This window comes from Neomonachus schauinslandi, chromosome 4 (assembly GCF_002201575.2).
Source record: "Neomonachus schauinslandi chromosome 4, ASM220157v2, whole genome shotgun sequence".
NCBI lineage: Eukaryota > Metazoa > Chordata > Mammalia > Carnivora > Phocidae > Neomonachus > Neomonachus schauinslandi.
Genome location: NC_058406.1, coordinates 4282197 through 4300477, shown reverse-complemented (window position 1 = coordinate 4300477; position 18281 = coordinate 4282197). Strand labels below are relative to the sequence as shown.

Sequence of the window (18281 nt, the reverse complement as noted above, 5' to 3'; positions counted from 1 at the left end):
GTGGCTATGACTTCAGTCTGTTCAGTGGAAATGGCTGTGATGTCATAAACCGACTCGGCTTTGCTGGCAGGAGAATCGTGCCCAAGAAAAGCTGTTTGAACCCATATGCTTGTTGTGCTCGATGGCAGGAGGGGGCGATTTACCATATGCAGAAGCAGGCAGCTACCGAAAGGGAAGAAATTAGGACGTTGTCTTAGAAGAAGGGACTGAGTCCGAGGAGGCAGAGTCTTTGCAGAAGGGCCAGCTGCAGGAGGCCCAGAGGAGGCTGTCCCCCCATCCTGTCCGCGTCGCCGCTCAGAATCAAGATGTCCCAATGAGAGACTGCTGTTTATGCGAGGGTGGGGGGTGCATCCTTGGAAACTCTGGTAAGTTTGCATTTGATCCTCCATGACCTCCGACAACACAGGTTCCAACTTTGATCTCACAGTGAATCTGTGGAGAGAGTCTCAAGAGCCACCCTGGGCTCACCAGCTATAAAACAGGCAGACTGCACATTGCCTCTTCACGCAATTGCCTCTTTGGGGGGAATTTTCAATTAGTTATTGAGAATGCATTTGACAGAAATGTCTCACATTACCCTTATGGCCAGACAAAATATAAACATGAAAATAATTCAGAACGGAACATTCCTGGCTGAATGAACAACTGATTCTACTCAAAGAGGGTTGATTAATGCATCATCTCCAGCCTGGTGAGAAGCTTCTCATCGTGGGAGAAAGGCTGTCACTTGGCATGCTCGGAATTTCTATGAATGATGTCAGTGAAGATGTGTCTGTCATAGTCTCAGGTGACCCACGGCCAGAGGACAAAACCATGATTCTAAAAGATCCTAGTGAACTAGAATGGAAAGGTGAAATGTGCTAGCTCAGAGAAGGGGAGCCGGAGGGAATGGTAGTCTTTCACTAACGGGGCTTAATATCAACAACAGTTTAGAATATTTGTGGGTTGGGGGTGGGTAAGGTAAAGGTGATTCATATATTCACAAGGCAGTTTAAATTGGGTGCCTATAAGGAGTCAGGTCCTGTTCCAGATGTGGGCGTGCAGCAGAGGATAACAGACAAGACCCTGCCCTCGTGGATTCTAGATGAGAGAGACAGGTAATACACGGTAAATACAATACATAAATTATATAGTATGTCAGAAGGTGATAATGCTATAGCAGGAAGATAGGTCAAGGTAAGGGGGGAGGACTGCAATTTTAAATAGGGTACCCAGGCCTTGTTGAGGAAGTGACATTGGAACAAAGATGAGGAGAAAGGAGTACCGTGTGGAGATCGGGGAAGAGCCTTCTGGATGGAGGGAGCAGCCAGTTCAAAGGGATGTGGTGGGTCTGGTATGTTTTAGGAATAACAGAGAGGCCAGTGTGTCTGGAGCAGTGGTGGAGGGACTTAGTAGGAGCTGAGCTCAGAGAGGCACATCTTGCCCTCCCCTGTGGAGAAGCAGCAACTGGTCTTAATTTGGGACAGTTTGAGAGAACAGAACCAACAGCACGAAGACGATTTTGGCTTGGTGTAAGGAGCAGTGAACAAGGCGGGCTGCTGGGGACTAAAGGAAACCGCACTTTTATCCACCATCTCATCCTGAACACAGAGCAACAAGGACCTACATCTTCCAGAGTGGTGGGGGGTGGGGGGAGTTATATAATTAAGATAAAAATAAGTTTTCCCGGCTGTTCACAGAGTCGGTGTGGGAGTGGATTCCAGGCCGGCAGGTGGTGCTCCCATCCGGGCTGGGTGGAGTCCCTTTAATGACCTCTGGGGGGGTGGGGGTGTGTCTCCCACTCCAGGCCCTGCCCGTTAGTAATGTAGTCATTTGGTTATGTTGGCTCTTCCTGAGGAGGAAACTTTTGACACTTACAGGCACAAGAAGGCTACTGATTTTGAAATATGCATATGAGACCTTTCTGAGATTTTAATCATTTTTAAAGATTTTTATTTATTAGAGAGAGAGCATGGGTGGGGGGAGAGGCAGAGGGAGAAGCAGACTCCCCGCTGACCGGGGAGCCCAATGTGGGGACTCCATCCCAGGACCCTGAGATCATGACCTGAGCCAAAGGTAGACGCTTCACTGACTGAGCCCCCCACCAGGCACCCCGAGATTTTAATCTTTTTAAAGGAGACTCTAGTTTTGTTGAAGTCTGAGGTGTGGGGAAATTTTTTTGTTTTTCTGTGGTCCAAGTAATAATGCATAAGTAGTTTAGAAAGTTGGTTACTCGACGTACTACAAAAACAAGCAGTTTCCCCTCCCCACCCATCTTTCCAGGCCTTGCTCCTGCCCCCCCGCCCCGGAGGTGCCACTCCAGGCTCTCTGAGCTCTTGCTTCGGACACCTCTCTGTATTCCTGAGTTGCGTGTTTACATTGTTCTCTGTTTTTTTCAGTTTTAGCAATTAGTATTGACCTTCTGCCAGTAAAGATGAGGATGCCGTTCGCACATGTCTGTCAGTCCACCAGTGTGGTTATAATCGCCTTTCAGGTGAAGTGAATAAATGCTCAGCTGAGCTAGCTGGTATACCACGACCACCTGACTGACCGTCTTCCTTCCTTCCTTCCTTTTAAGGTTTATTTATTTATTTTAGAAAGGGGGGAGGGGCAGAGGGAGAGAGAGAATCCCAAGCAGACACCCCGCTGAGCAGGGAGCCCGACAAGAGGCTTGATCCCAGGACCCTGAGATCATGACCTGAACCGAAATCAAGAGCCAGCCGCTTAACCGGCTGAGCCACCAGGCGCCCCCACCTGACCTTTCTTTAAAACCGTTTTTTCCTTCACGGTGTTAGTAACTCTCCTTTGGTTTCTTTGATGAGCTCTCTATAAATCTGTCATTAATTCGTTTCCGGGCTGCCAGGACTGAACGTTCCCCAGTGCCCTCGGACTCCTTAGGTATTCTGTCACTCTCACCCATCCCGGTGGCACCCCCGGTGGCACCCCCTGAAGCCCCACTCTGTCCTCCCTGCTCCCACTCCAGTCTGGACCCCGCTTTCTGGCCTGCTGTACAGGGGCCCCATGACTTCCCTCGCCGGCTTCCTGGGAGTGGCTTTCTGTTCACTCAGTCGACACCTTGTTCCCAAGGAGCAGCCACAGGAGACATGGCCAGGCCCGGAGACACACGGAACAGCACCTCCCTCCCCTCCGTGGGCTCCCTTGATCCCTTTCTGTGGAGAAAACCATCTTCCAGCAGCTTCCTTAAAGAAGATCCTTGGAAGCCAAATTTCTTTGTCCCTTTTTCCCCCATTTTATTGTCTTTTAAAAGAAAAAATAATAACATAAGTACTTACATGTGTACATACATACAGAGGCTTACGTGTGATGTCTAGGCCTTAACAGTAGTCACAGACATGGAGGAACCCACCGCAGGACAAGAATATTGCCCACCCCTTGCATCCGCCTCCATGGCCCCCTCCTGCCCCATCCCCCTGCCAGAAGGAAACACCATCCAAAGGGAGCCATCCTTCTGTTGCCTTTGAAATTTTGTCAGAAATTGGATGTAGGCTTAAGTAATCCACTGTTTGATTTTTATTGTTTTTGAGCTTTTTTATAAAAATGGTACATGCTATAGGTGGTCCTCTGGGACCTGTTTTCTACCCACACCTCCTACTCTTTCAAACGTCTGTGTGTTTCATGAAGTCGTGACTCAGTCGTTTTCGTTGCCGTACACCACAGTTTATCCCTCCTGCGAGTGGGTGTTTAGCTTCCGGGTTTCCGCAATTGTGGACGTTGCCGCTGTGAACGTTCTCGTGCTTGTGTCCTAGTGTGCGTGTGCGAGAGTGTCCACAAGCATCTCGATCTAAAATTGATGGGTCATGGGATACGCAAATGTTCAGCTGTAAGAGATGTGGCCACATTGCTTTCCAGAGGTGAAATGTGGACTTTGCATAACTCAGAATGTCTTGATTGCATCTTTAGACTTAACGAAGTGTAAAGCATGTATCTGCGTATTTTCACAGTATGCGTATAGATAGATATGCACATGTTTAGGAAGTGTGTCTGTGAAGTTCCAGTTTGGAAGTCATTTTTCCTCTGAACTTGGAAGACCTCATTCCAGTGTCTTCTAGCTTCTAGGACTGGCGTTGAGAAGACCCATTCCAGTTCCTGATTCTTGTGTGTGATGTTCTTTTCCCCCTTTGGAAACCTGTAGGGTCTTCCTGTCTGGGCTCCTGCAGCTGCGTATGGGAGGCCTCGGGTGAGCGCCCCTGGAGTCAGGTGCCCACAGTGGGGGCTCCCCTCCCCCCCACCCCACCTCCACCCCCACCCCCACCCCCGCCGGGCTCCGCAGCCCTGGGGCATTTTCTCACATTCTCTCTTCCTAGCTCTCCTCTCCTTCTGTCCACATTCCTTCCATTGCACATATTGGACCCTCTGGACTCATCGTCTCACTTGCTAATTTTTCTTCTCCATTTTGCGTATTTTTGGTTTAGTTCTACTTGTTTGAGAGTTTCTTTTTCTAGGTTATTTTCCACCCTTCCTTCCAGTGTGAAAAATCCTGCCGTATTTTTTAACATCCAAGAACTTTCTTCTTCTCAAATTTGTTGTTTTTCGAATTCATGGGGAGGTACAAGGTAGGGCTCTGGTTCTTGAGCTGTGGAGATAGATGCCCTGAGTTCAAGTCCTGTCGCTGACACCTCCCAGTTGTGTGGCCTTGAGCAAGACACGTGGCCTCTGTTCTTGGTGTCTTCATCTGTGAAATGGAGACAGTAACAGTACCTGCCTCATTGTTAATGAAAAGATTAAATGGAATAATACATGTCAAATACTTAGGAGAGTCCCCGACATTTAGTAAGCATTCATAAATGCTATTTTTTATGATTAATGCAATATCTTTTATTTTTCTAAGGATATTACTTAGACATTTCTTGCCATTTTCTTTGGCATTTGTATCCTCTGCTTCTTTCTGGTTCTTTTTGATCTTTACTTAGTTTTAGACTTCCGTGTTGGAGGTTTTCCTCAAATGTCTGGTAATCTCTGGCTGGCTGCTCTTGAGGCAGTGAGGCTTAGGGGATGTGCCATGGGCTTGGCAGGACTTGTCACTGATAGCCTTAACTCTGGGGTGTTTGGATGGAGACTCCCACTCCCCCCCACACACACACAGACAAAGGTTAGTGTTGAAAGGCCTTTTCTACTTAGCAGGTGATACTTCTCTGGAGAGGAAACCCCCAGTCTCTCAACCTGGCTGTCGGCAGTCTTGTTGCTGAGGGGGTGGGAGGTCGGGAGATGACCATTCCACTTCACCTTTGTTTCTAGTACCTACCCGCCCGCCCGCCCCCCCCCACACACACACACACACAGCTGGACCTGGCATGCCTTCCTTTGATTTCTTCAAAGAGCAAGCCTCTGTCAGTTGTCTCCTTAGTGAGCAGGCAACTCCTGAGGTGCTGGTCCCTCCCATTCCTGAGCCAGCAGAAGCCTGGTTTCTTTCTCTGCTCAGTCAATGACCACCTCCATTCTTTTCCAGTTTTTTTTTAAGATTTTATTTATTTATTTGACAGAAACACAGCGAGAGAGGGAACACAAGCAGGGGGAGTGTGAGAGGGAGAAGCAGGCTTCCCGTTGAGCAGGGAGCCCGATGCAGGGCTTGATACCAGGACCCTGGGACCATGACCTGAGCCGAAGGCAGACATTTAACAGCTGAACCACCCAGGCGCCCCTCTTTTCCAGTTTCTAAGGCTTGGTTAGCACCTCTTATCCTGTCACTCTTGGTATTCCTTGAGTGTCACTTTGGGAGGGAGGAGGGTTTCAAGAGACAATCCTGTTGGCTTAACCAAAATTCCAAATTTATTTATTGGAGATAATTAATTGCACTGGAAGACTGTTATTTGTCCATAATCACTGAGATAGAGGAACAAAAGAAAGTGGCCACAACTCTGTCAAATGCAGCTTCTTCAATTAAAAGACTGTCGGGGGGGCCCCTGGGTGGCTTAGGCAGTAAAACGTCCAACTCTTGATTTTGACTTAGGTCGTGATCGCAGGGTTGTGAGATCAGGTCCCATGTCAGGCTCCATGCTCAGTGCAGAGTCTGCTTGAGATATTTTCTCTCTCTCTCTCTCTCTCTCTCTCTCTCTCTCCCTCCAACAAATAAAATCTTTAAAAGACTGTCAAGATGGAGAGCAGACCTGGGGTCACCAGGGGTTGGGCGGAGGGGAACTGCTCAGTAGTCTGCAGATGAGAGAGTAAAAAGGTATCTTTTTGACAGTGCCCATTTTTATGTAATGGTTAAAGAAAAAAGGGTTGACTCATGAATGATTCATTGGACGGTCCAGGAAGACGGTGATCCAGTGGGGTTGTAGTTTAGAGGTTGGAATAGAGTAAAAGGGGATCTCTCCAGCTACTTCCTCTAGTGTTTAGCTCCTTAAACCTTTGAATCTTATCAGTTGGTGATTTTTATTGAGGAGCTCAAATCCTGAGACTCTGAGTCAATCATATTCACTTGACAAGTTGTGTTACATTGTTATCAGTGTTACCTGGTTGTTTGGAGACAGTTTGAAACAGTGGGATGTGTTCCCCAGAGTCCAGGTACTTCTAGTCCAGGTGGCAGAAACTGCCCTGTAGGATAGATTAAATCTTCCAGCTCCTCAACACTTGGGAATCTGTAGCTGTTGTGGTCCCACTGACAGTTTTTCAGTGTATCATGACTGTATGTAAAGGACTTCATAACTGTCATCATTGTCATCTTTTTATACGCTGATGACAGAATTAAGTACCGTAGAATGAGGGTCAGCCAGCTGTGGCCTACTGTCTAGTTTTCTTCAGCCCGTGAGCTAAGAATCATTTTTATTACATCTTAAATGGTTTTTAAGAAATCAGAAGAATATTTGTGACACATAAAAATGATATGAAACATTTCAATGTTCTTAAATAAAGTTTTATTGGAACACAGCAGCGCTCCTTCAGTATTACCTGTGGCTCTTTGGTGCTTCCAGTGACAGCACAGACTTGAGTAGTTTCAACCGTAGTTGCCCACAGAGCCTAAAATACTCTCTGGCCCTGGACAGAAAAAGTTTGGTGACCCTGCTCTACTGAAAAATAAGGTGAAATGTGCAAGTATTTTCCTTTGTAAGCTCTTTTTATTTGAAAAATGTGATTTAATAATAAAAGAACACAAGCCTGCATACATTCAACTAGAAGTTGTTGGGAAAGCTCTGGCTCATTAATTTATCCAGCATTAGATCTGTTTTATCTTTTTCTTTTTCCTTATCTTTTTGATCTTCTGTCAGAATTCGGATCTGACCTTCATTCCTCAAAGCTGTGACTTCTCGTATAAAAGCATATTGCCTTGAAAGTTTTTGAAAGTGGGTTGTAAGTTGCAGCCAAACTCCTGGTTAAGACGTAGAGAAGAGGGGCGCCTGGGTGGCTCAGTCGTTAAGCGTCTGCCTTCGGCTCGGGTCATGATCTCAGGGTCCTGGGATCGAGCCCCGCATCGGGCTCCCTGCTCATCGGGAAGCCTGCTTCTCCCTCTCCCACTCCCCGTGCTTGTGTTCCCTCTCTCGCTGTGCCTCTCTCTGTCAAATAAATAAATAAAATCTTTAAAAAAAAAAAAAAAAAAGACGTAGAGAAGAAAGCTGCCCAGTTCTGGTGCTGTGGCCAGTCCATTTTCAAAAGGTTATTTCCTTGAAATGGAAGAACAGCAGAAGGCAGACATCCAAACCGCTCCTTAAAATATTAAAAGCCACGTCCTTGTGAACTCAGTGCCGTGATCACTCGTCTCTAGGACAGTCCGTTTCATCAGCCGTGGCCGGCGCTGGAGCCTAGCTTTCTGTGTGGCAGCTCTCTCGACCTTTCTAGGTTAGTCCTTTCCCGTAGACTTGGATCAGCACCAAAGGCTGTTGAGTCTCAAAAGTCACTGGCTCATTGGAGTATTTGGTTATTTGGGCCTTGCTTAAAGAAACAACAAAATGGTTGAAAAAGTGATGATGTGAGCAATAGTTTTTAACTTTTAAAGGCTGTTCTGCCCGCTGGTGAGTCAGTTGATTGTCAGTGAGGAGTTAACACAAATATCTATCATTTTAAAAGTTTTCTTTGGGAAAGAAAATAAAAGCATATTTAACATTATTCTGGAAGTTTTAAGCCAACGCAATTTGACAAATAATAAAAGAGATGTAAATGTTGAAAGGGCTGTAATTTTCGGTGTAAGATATGATTGCCTATCCTTAGAGAACCAACTGAAAACTATCAGGACTAACAAGCTGAATGAGGCAGCCAGTTATGAAACCCACATACATAAGACAGCGGTTTCTGCCATTCCTGCCATCAGCACCTCTCGGATTACGGAATAGCCTCTCCTGCCTGCTCTCCCCGCCTCCCTCCTTCCCCCAACACAGCAGCCAGAGTGAGCCTGCAAAAACTCAGGTCAGACCAGGTCATCCTGCTTGAAGAGCTCGAAGGCTGGCATCATTCATTGTCAGCAAAATCCTCACGGTGGCCTGTAGATGTGGTGACCATCGTGCATCATCCAGACCAGGACATTTTTGAGAGTAAAAGGGCGTGCTTAAAATAATGAAAATTTTGTAGTTTTTTGAAATGTTTATTGACCAGGGCACCTGGGTGACTCAGTTAAGTGTCTGCCTTTGCTTCAGGTCATGGGTCCTGGGATTGAGCCCCAGGTCGAGCTCTCTGCTTGGCGGGGAGGCTGCTTCTCCCTCCCCCTCTACCTGCTGCTCCGCCTGCTTGTGTGAGCATGCTCTCTCTCAAATAAATAAATAAATAGAGGCACCTGGGTGGCTCAGTCAGTTAAGCATCTGCCTTCGGCTCAGGTCATGATCCCGGGGTCCTGGGATCAAGCCCCGCATCGGGCTCCCCGCTCAGCAAGGAATCTGCTTCTCCCCCTGCTTGTGGGCACGCTCTCTCTCTCTCTCTCAGTCTGAAATAAATAAAATCTTTCAAAAATAATTAATTAGTTAATTAATTAAGAATGTTTATTGACCAACACTGTTTTTATTACATTGGAGAACCTATAAAATGGTTTGTTCAAAAATAGTTCCTTTAGGGGTGCCTGGTGGCTCAGTCGTTAAGCGTCTGCCTTCGGCTCAGGTCATGGTCCCAGGGTCCTGGGATCGAGCCCCGCATCGGGCTCCCTGCTCAGCGGGAAGCCTGCTTCTCCCTCTCCCACTCCCCCTGCTTGTGTTCCCCCTCTCACTGTCTCTCTGTCAAATAAATAAATAAAAATCTTTTTAAAAAATTTTATTCCGTTAAATATACTTAACGTATATGAAAGCAAATTATTAAAATTATATTGATTATGTGAACATTAAAAGTAGCAGAAGCAGGGTGCCTGGCTGGCTCAGTCGGTGGAGCATGCAACTCTTGATCTCAGGTTGTGAGTTCAAGCCCCACGTTGGGCATGGAGCCTACAGAAAGAGAGAGAGAGAAGAGGGGGGAGGGAGGAAGGAAGGAAGGAGAATTATTTTTGGCATACATTCAAATACTTTTTTTTTATAAAATTTTTTTTTTTTAAAGATTTTATTTATTTATTTGCGAGAGAGAGAATGAGAGACAGAGAGCATGAGAGGGAGGAGGGTCAGAGGGAGAAGCAGACTCCCTGCCGAGCAGGGAGCCCGATGCGGGACTTGATCCCGGGACTCCAGGATCATGACCTGAGCCGAAGGCAGTCGCTTAACCAACTGAGCCACCCAGGCACCCCCATTCAAATACTTTCAAACAGTTTATCCGTTATAGTTGTCTCTGATATTCTGTATTCTGGTTATGTCTAACCAACCCCGCCAAAACTTAGTGGCACGAACAGTTTGATTTCCTCATGGTCCTGTGGGTTGACCAGCCCCAGCTGGCTGGTTCTGCTGGGGGTCTCCTCATGTGGGTGTAGTTCGATGGCAGCTGGGGCGTGTTGAAGGTAGCATCTACACTCTTGTGCCTCCCTTGTGGCTCTCCCCACCCTGGCTGGCTTGGCCTTCCTCAGAAGATAGCAGGCTCGGGGGACATGGAGTGTTCTGTCAGCTGGCCTCCCCAGAAAGCACCTCCAGAGGCCTAGAGGAGAGCTTCAAGGCTTCCTGTGGCCTAGCTCTGAAGGCCGCACTGCTCACACCCACTGCACTCCACTGGACGGCAGCGAGTCACCGGTCCTGTGCAGAATCACAGAGAGGGCTCTGTGCGGGGGTCAGATGCCAGCAAGCAGGGCTCACAGGGAGGCCTTCTCTGGATCCTCACTCCTGCACCGGGGCACCGCTCTTCTCCCAGAGAATGTACCTTCAGTGTGGTTGTTTTTCTTGTGTAACATTGCCTACTACCTTTTTTTTTTTTTTTTAAGATTTTATTTATTTGAGAGAGAGAGCATGAGTGGGGTGAGGGGCAGAGGGAGAAGCAGGCTCTCCTCCGAGCAGGGAGCCCAGTGCAGGACTAGATCCCGGGACTCTGGGACCATGACCATGACTGATGGAGCCACCCAGGCACCCCAGTTGCCTACCATCTTAATACATTTGTATTTAGTAAATTTGAAATTTTTAACATATTTGATTCTTTTCTATATACCATAATACTCTTTTTTTAAGATTTTATTTATTTATTTGACACAGAGCGAGAGAGAGAGACAGAGAGCAAGCACAAGCAGGGGGAATGGCAGGCAGGGGAGAAGCAGGATCCCTACTGAGCAAGGAGCCCGACGTGGGGCTCGATCCCAGAACCCTGGGATCATGAACTTGGCCGAAGACAGATGCTTAATCGACTGAGCCACCCCGGTGCCCCTGTATACCATAATATTCTTAATTGAGAAAATACTCTCAATTCTAAATTTCATCTTTGTGGAACATACACTTTGGCCCAAGTATTTTCTTTTTTTTTTTTTTTTTTTAAAGATTTTTATTTATTTATTTGCGAGAGAGAGAATGAGAGAGAGCAAGCACATGAGAGGGGGGAGGGTCAGAGGGAGAAGCAGACTCCCCGCCGAGCAGGGAGCCCGATGCGGGACTCGATCCAGGGACTCCAGGATCATGACCTGAGCCGAAGGCAGTCGCTTAACCAACTGAGCCACCCAGGCGCCCTGGCCCAAGTATTTTCATAGGGTATTGTCTTTTTGCCTCCAATCAGCATATTTTTGACACTTTTTTTTTTTTTAAAGATTTTCTTTATTTATTTGACAGAGAGATAGCAAGAGCAGGAACACAAGCAGGGGGAGTGGGAGAGGGAGAAGCAGCCCTCCCGCGGAGCAGGGAGCCCGATGCGGGGACTCGATCCCAGGACCCTGGGATCATGACCTGAGCCGAAGGCAGACGCTTAATGACTGAGCCACCCAGGCGCCCCTTGACACTTTTTTTTTTATAAATTGTCTTTATTTATGATATTTGAATGCTTCATCAAATTTACATCGCAGCCACAAAAACGCAGGCAGGCCTTTTCAATTTCATTCCATTCCAGGATAGAATGGAATAAACTAACGATGACAGTTCCACTAAAAAATTCTTACCAAAATTTAGTCCAAAATACTATTAATGGAATTTCAAATGAAATAAACTGTTTGAGCTCTTATTTTATTTGTTCAGTTTGTCCTTCCTCAAGAGCTCAATTTCCGAGTTACACACTTTATTTTCAGTGATTGCAGTGCCTTTTTTTTTTTTTTTTTTAAGATTTAATTTATTTATTTGACAGAGCGAGCAAGCACAAGCAGGGGGAGCGGCAGGCAGAGGGAGAAGCAGGCACCTGGCTGAGCAAGGAGCCCGATGCGGGACTCGATCCCAGGACCCTGGGATCATGACCTGAGCCAAAGGCAGATGCTCATCCAACTGAGCTACCCAGGCATCCCTGCAGTTTCTTATTTTAAAAGGTACAGGGTCTATTGAAAAGGAGCTCTTTAAAGCTCAGACATTCCTTTTTTTTTTTTTTTTTAAGATTTTATTTATTTGAGAGAGAGAGAATGAGAGACAGAGAGCACGAGAGGGAAGAGGGTCAGAGGGAGAAGCAGACCCCCCGCTGAGCAGGGAGCCCGATGTGGGACTCGATCCCGGGACTCCAGGATCATGACCTGAGCCGAAGGCAGTCGCTTAACCAACTGAGCCACCCAGGCACCCAAGCTCAGACATTCCTAATATTCAGTTTGTAATACACTGACATGCTACAGATTTTTTTGTATTCAGGATCAGCTTTAGGCGCCTGGGTGGCTCAGTTGGTTAAGCCTCTGGCTCTTGATCTCAGCTCAGGTCTTGATCTCAGGGTCATGAGTTCAAGCCCCCCATGCTGGGCTCTATGGCCAGCATGAAGCCTACTAAAAAAAAAAAAAGAATCAGCTTCACAAAAAATTGTTATTCTGAATACACAAAAATATTTGTACATTTTGACACTTTAGCTTAATTTTCTCTCGGTGGAATATCATAGCTTGTTTTGATTCAATCATGCATCTGTGTGCACTGTAACTGATCCTAAGGTTATTTCTCCTGCATAGGTTTCTTGCTTTAATAAGACACTTTTACCATAATGCTGTACTTTACCAACTTTGGCATAAAAACAATGTTTTGTATTCATGGTGGAACTTTTTCACTTGAGTTTACAGTAAAATTTCTTCTAGGGTTCCCACCCAGTTCCAGCATGGCGGATGGGGGCAGCATGCAACCAGCAAGAATTCAACTCAGTTCTAGGGGCGCCTGGATGCTCAGTCGGTTGAGCGCCTGACTTTTGATTGCAGCTCAGGCCTTGATCTCAGGGTCGAGAGTTCGAGCCCCACGTTGGGCTCCACACTGGGTGTGGAGCCTACTTTAAAAAAATTCAGTTCAGTTCTGACACACTCTGCCTGGAGACGGCATCAGACTCCACAGGTTAAGGGTTCATTCCTACAACACTGCAGCCACCCCCCACTTCAGATGCCTGTCACAAGCCCAGGGCTTCCAACTGACCCAGGGCTGTAGATTCCAACACCCACCTCCTTAGAATCTTTTAATTCACTAGAGGGGCTTGCACGAATCAACAACCAGGTGGAAATGTGCAGAGCAGAGTCTGGGGAAAAGGTACAAGACTTGCATGCCCTCTGCAGACACCCTACTCTCCCTGTACCTCCACTGTGCCCACCAACCCTCAAGCTCTCCGAACCTGGTCCTTCTGGATTTCTATGGAGGCTTCATTGCATTGTCAAGATTGACTAAGTCATTGGCCATTGGCTGTTTCAACCTCTGGCTCCTCTTCCCTCCCTGGAGGCTGGGGGCAGAACTTGAAGGTTCTAGCCCTCTAATCACTTGGTTGGTCCCCCTGGCAACCAGCCCCCGCCCTTGGGTGGAGACCAAAAGCCACCGTCATTAACATAACAGGATACATTTATCACCCTTATCACCAGAAATTGCATGGGTTTTAGGAGCAGTGAGCCAGGAACCCTGTAAATACAAATAAGAAATATGTATTTGGTGACAATACTGTACATTTATAATTCAAATCAAACCATTATTAAGATTGACTGATTTTCTGTTTGAAGCATCTGGTTAACACTGACATAAAATTGGCATCGTTAACAGCTGTGAGGTTCTTTTGCTAATAGAACGAACGCATAAATAGCCATTGCTTTATCTTTCATGTGCGTGGTATAAACCTTAGAATGGAAAAATGAGTGAAATTAACAGAGAGGAACTACCATCTGATCCACAGTTACCTGTAAGTCCCTGCTGCTACGCCTCACTTTCGGGCGTGGTCTTGAAAATAAAGAACAGCTAACTATTAGGGAAGACTAAAGACACTGGAGTTTGTTTAGCAGATGTAAGACTTGATTTTCATACGGTCTGAATTAACACTATGGATGGATGATCAGTACTGAAAAACATCTCATAGAAGTTACAAATTAATCAATTTCCTGAGAAAATGGAAATTGAGTGCGTATTTTTGTTGTTGTTAAACATACACTATGTTTAATTTTATTCCTGCCTGAAGAATTTATCAAAAAAGAAAGTATTACCCAAAAAAACCAAATGTCCTACAGATTTACATCAGGAGTTGCAAATTTGGCCTACCGCCGATTTTTATGTGACTTAAAAACTAAGAATGGTTTTTACATTTTTTTAATGGTTGAAAAAAATCAAAAGGGGGGGGCGCCTAGGTAGCTCAGTGGGTTAAGTGTCCGACTCGATCTCAGCTCAGGTCTTGATCTCAGGGTCATGAGTGCAAGCCCCAAATTGGGCTCCACACTGGAGCTTTTTTTTTTTTTTAAGAAAGAAGAAAAAGGGGCGCCTGGGTGGCTCAGTCGTTAAGCGTCTGCCTTCGGCTCAGGTCATGATCCCAGGGTGCTGGGATCGAGTCCCACATCGGGCTCCCTGCTCAGCAGGAAGCCTGCTTCTCCCTCTCCCACTCCCCCTGCTTGTGTTCCTGCTCTCGCTATCTCTCTCTCTGTCAAATAAATAAATAAAAATCTTTAAAAAAAAAAAGGAAAGAAGAAAAAGTAATATTTTGAGACATGAAAATTGTATGAAATTCAGATTTCAGGGTGAATAAACAGAGTTTACTCTGTTTACTGGAACTAGAACACAGCCAGGGTCAGTCCCTTGCTGGGTAGTTGAGCAGCTTTCCCTTCCAACAGCAGAGATGAATCTGCAACAGAGACTGTAAGGACCCACAGCACCTAAAATAGTTACAGTGACCCTTCACAGAAAATATGCCACCTCCTGATGATACCTTTCAGTAGAAGAAAAACACTGTGGCAAGAGTATTCAGACTGCTCTCTACTACCTTCTCCTGCAGGACCGGCCCACCTCTGTTTCCCACACATGTTCCTATGCACCTGCGCGTTCCCGTGCACATGACTGCCCCCAGCTTCATTCATGCCGCCGGCCTGCTGTACCAGACGGGCAACGGCATCTCCTACTTCTCACACCAGCTGAGACTGGGAGGAGGTGACTGCCCGGCCACCACACCAGCAAGTGTCTGGGCTGGGCTGAGGGTGGAGGGATGCTCACATTTCACCTGGGAAGAGAGGAGAGAGGCGGTGGAGGCTGGAGGTACCAAGTGAAGGCCTAGGCACCAAACCCAGTCTGGCTTCTTAGTTTAAGGGAACTGTTGATGATGGTGGTAATATTCTGTTTAAAAATGAAAATTTGGGATAATTGCTAAACCACCAGAAACAGTAGGGTTCAACTGGTCATCTGCTGGATAGAGCCCCCCCCTCTCCTGTGCTCCTCGCTACAACGTCCACGGATCACCCACCACAACCACCCGCAGCCTCCTCTTCTGCTTTGTGCTTCCTCTGCTCCAGCCCCAGCGCCCTCCTCCCTGCCTTCCCCCTCATGTCTTTGTTCGCGTGTCCCCTTCTCGGGGAGAAAAACACATGCTCCCACTCTGCTTTTGGGGCGACAGAAATGTTCTGTGTCGTGATTGCGGAGGTTGGTTTCACAAGTCTACATGTCTGTCAGAACTCACCAAAATGTGCACTTTAGGTGGGTGCAGTTTGTGTTATTACATATAAATTCAGCCTCAATACCGTTTTTTAAAATGGGCTGCAGGGAACTGAATAAAAATGTGTGTGTGGTCAGGTTTTTATATGTGGGATTAAGATACATGCCCATTTGAAAAATCTTATGATGATTAAAAAAAATAATAAACATTGATTTTCCGAGTATGGAGCATTTTGTATCAGTCAGCAAATTTTAGCCTCACATTTCTTGAGAGAATATGGTACTCCGTTTCTCATAGCTTATTTCTCAAATTAATTTTAGAAGGTGAAACAATTTTCCAATCTCCTATTCATTCATAATTGATTTTGTTTGCACTTTTTTTTTTTAAGGTTTTATTTATTTGACAGAGCACAAGCAGGGGGAGCAGTGGGGAGAGGGGGGATCTGACTCCCCACTGAGCAGGGAGCCTAACACGGAGCTCAATCCCAGGACCCTGGGACCATAACCTGAACCGAAGGCAGACACTTAACAACTGAGCACCCAGGCGCCCCTGTTTTAAAGAGTTTTAAGGTAGTTTTATGATGTTAAGAGTGTTGAGAATCAAACATTAAAATGTTTAATTCACGGGGCTCGTCGTGTCTAGGTGGTTTCTGCATTCACCGGTTAAATCTGGAGGTGATCTGTTTAGAGCCCTGAAGTCAGTCCTATTTGGGCCCTAAAAATCAAGTTGTGTGGGTCTTTTTTCTTCTCCTAACACTTGTCTTGTCATTTGCCTGCCAACGTGACTGGCTTTCTGACCCCAGCAGTCGGTGACGCTCTGCCGCAGTTCGGTGTGAACTGTGACATTCATGCTCCGTGGGCCTCATGGTGGAGTCCCGCCCACACCCAGGGGACCGTCGGCTGCCAGAGTGTAGATTGTCTTTCATTCCACAAATACCACCCCTGCTCTGACTGCTTGTTTTTCTGCCCCAGGGGACCATCAGTGTTGGCATCGATGCCACTGACCTTTTTGATCGCTATGAGGAGGAGTACGAAGATGTGTCCGGAAGTGGCTTTCCACAGATTGAAATTAACAAGATGCACATATCCCAGTCCATTGAGGTGAAGCCCAGACACACACACACACACACACACCCCCGAGTGCAGTGAGGCTCAGGTTAACGAGGTGCAGCACACTGAGCAGCTGTGGTTTTTCTCATCTTTATTTATGAAAGGATGTAATTAGCCACTTAAAAAAAAAAAGTTCCAGGCACAACCTTGTTTGTTACTGCTTTGCTGACTCGTTAGCAGCATGAGTGCCAGGGGGCACTTAGCTCCCAAGGTCACAGGGCTCCCCCAGCAGAAGTGCAAGTGGTCTGGGAGAAGTAGAGGCCCAGGTCAGGAAGATTTGGGGCGAGAAAGCAGACCTCCATGGGTAATTCCAAGAATCAGTCTTAGTTTTAAGGCACACTCTGTCATGTGCAAAAAATACAATATTCAGCTGAACCCAGGATCACTAAAATGTCATCTTTCTGCCCACGGTTTGGAGGTAGCACTGGTGGGTGGGTCTGCTTAGGCTTATAGTTGGTCTCTGCCTCCTCAACTCTGTTTATTCTCAAGTGCATCAACCCAGAAGATGAAGTCCTAACTCTGGGAAACTTGCCGTTCTGGTGGAGCTTCCAGGGTTGGCTAGTAGGGCCATGGATTCAGTCCCTTCCCCAGTGCTGGTGGCGAACAAGGACTGGAGAGTCCCAGACATCCTACAATGGGAGGGAAGGCACATGATGAAGCCACTGTGCCATCTGATGCTATCAGTACACTAAGAACCAGCATTTAGCCCTGTCTTTCCCCTGGTTTTTTGAAATTTGCCTAGTAAAGCTTTTGCAAAACATTACCTTGGTGGCCACATGCAGTTCGGATGGCCAAGTGGGAGAGAAGTGAACCTGTTGAGGTCCTCGTGCATCCCTAGGCCCTGAAGCCATGGTCACCTGCACCTTTGGCCATACACTTGAAGTGTATTTGTTAGACTGCTGTCCTTGTGCTTTTTAGTGCTTTGACTCATTCCTTACCAGCAAATACCATTTCCTAGGCACCCTTGACAGCTACAGACACAGCCATCCTCTCTGGAAGCCTCTCAACCCAGAATGGGAATGGAGGGGGTTCCATTAACTTCGCGCTTAGACGAGTCACGTCCGCAAAGGGATGGGGAGAGGTAAGAATGTCGACGGGCAGGGTCTGTGTTATCTGCTGCAAAGCCTGATTTCTGAACATTCACATTCTAAAAGCCAACCCTCAAAAAGACCTAGGTTGGCCATATCATTGTACAACAGGGTACCAGATGTCAAACTTGGCATGAGGTGACTGTCCCCAAGAGAAAAACATGTCTCCTACTGGAGACAGAATCCCCGGTCTGCTGGACAGCTCAGAGGTAGGATAGAGCAGGAAGATTTCCCTTGAGATGCCAACTTAGAGCAACACAACTTCGAGAAGCTCTGCATCTTTGTTCCTCTTCAGCAGAAACCTGTAGGCTCTTCCCTTTTCTTGCCCAATTCGGAAGGCAGGTGCCGTGTCAGTGCTCTGGTCCACTGATCGGCAGCCATTTGACAGCCAGCTCTGCTGAGCAAATTGAACTGCGTCAAATTAACATTGAAGAGTTGCCTTGAAAGTCACCCAGACTGGTAAATGAGGCAGCCAGAACGGGCTGGACTTCCAAGGCTGAGTGTGGGACTGCTGATGGGTTAACTCTAGACCCCTGAGGACCATCTCCAGTCACCTGTGAGAGCCGCAGGCGATGAAGCAGAGCAGATCGGGAGCACAAGGAAGCCGGCGCTGCAGGGGAGGGGGCCCCGCACCCGACCGCAGCAGGCGGCTCTGCGGATGGCTGGGCACAGAAGCTGGTCTCCCTTTCTGACCTGAGTGAGGGAGACCATCGGAGGCCACCAGTGTTTCCTTTGGAGGGGTCCTTTCTGAAACCTGCCTCCTTTGGATCCGTGGAAACAGTCCTCCATT

General features: G+C 47.0%; 1 protein-coding gene across 1 annotated transcript in view; it reads left to right on the top strand.

Moving 5' to 3' along the window:
• The window catches only part of DNAJC11 (DnaJ heat shock protein family (Hsp40) member C11), a 76652-nt gene that overhangs the window by 41157 nt on the left and 17214 nt on the right, over nt 1-18281 (top strand). Inside the window, exons 5-6 of the mRNA XM_021683400.2 lie at nt 16266-16394; nt 17362-17484. Coding sequence (XP_021539075.1) covers nt 16266-16394; nt 17362-17484 — 252 coding nt within the window. The remainder of the gene's footprint in view (nt 1-16265; nt 16395-17361; nt 17485-18281) is intronic.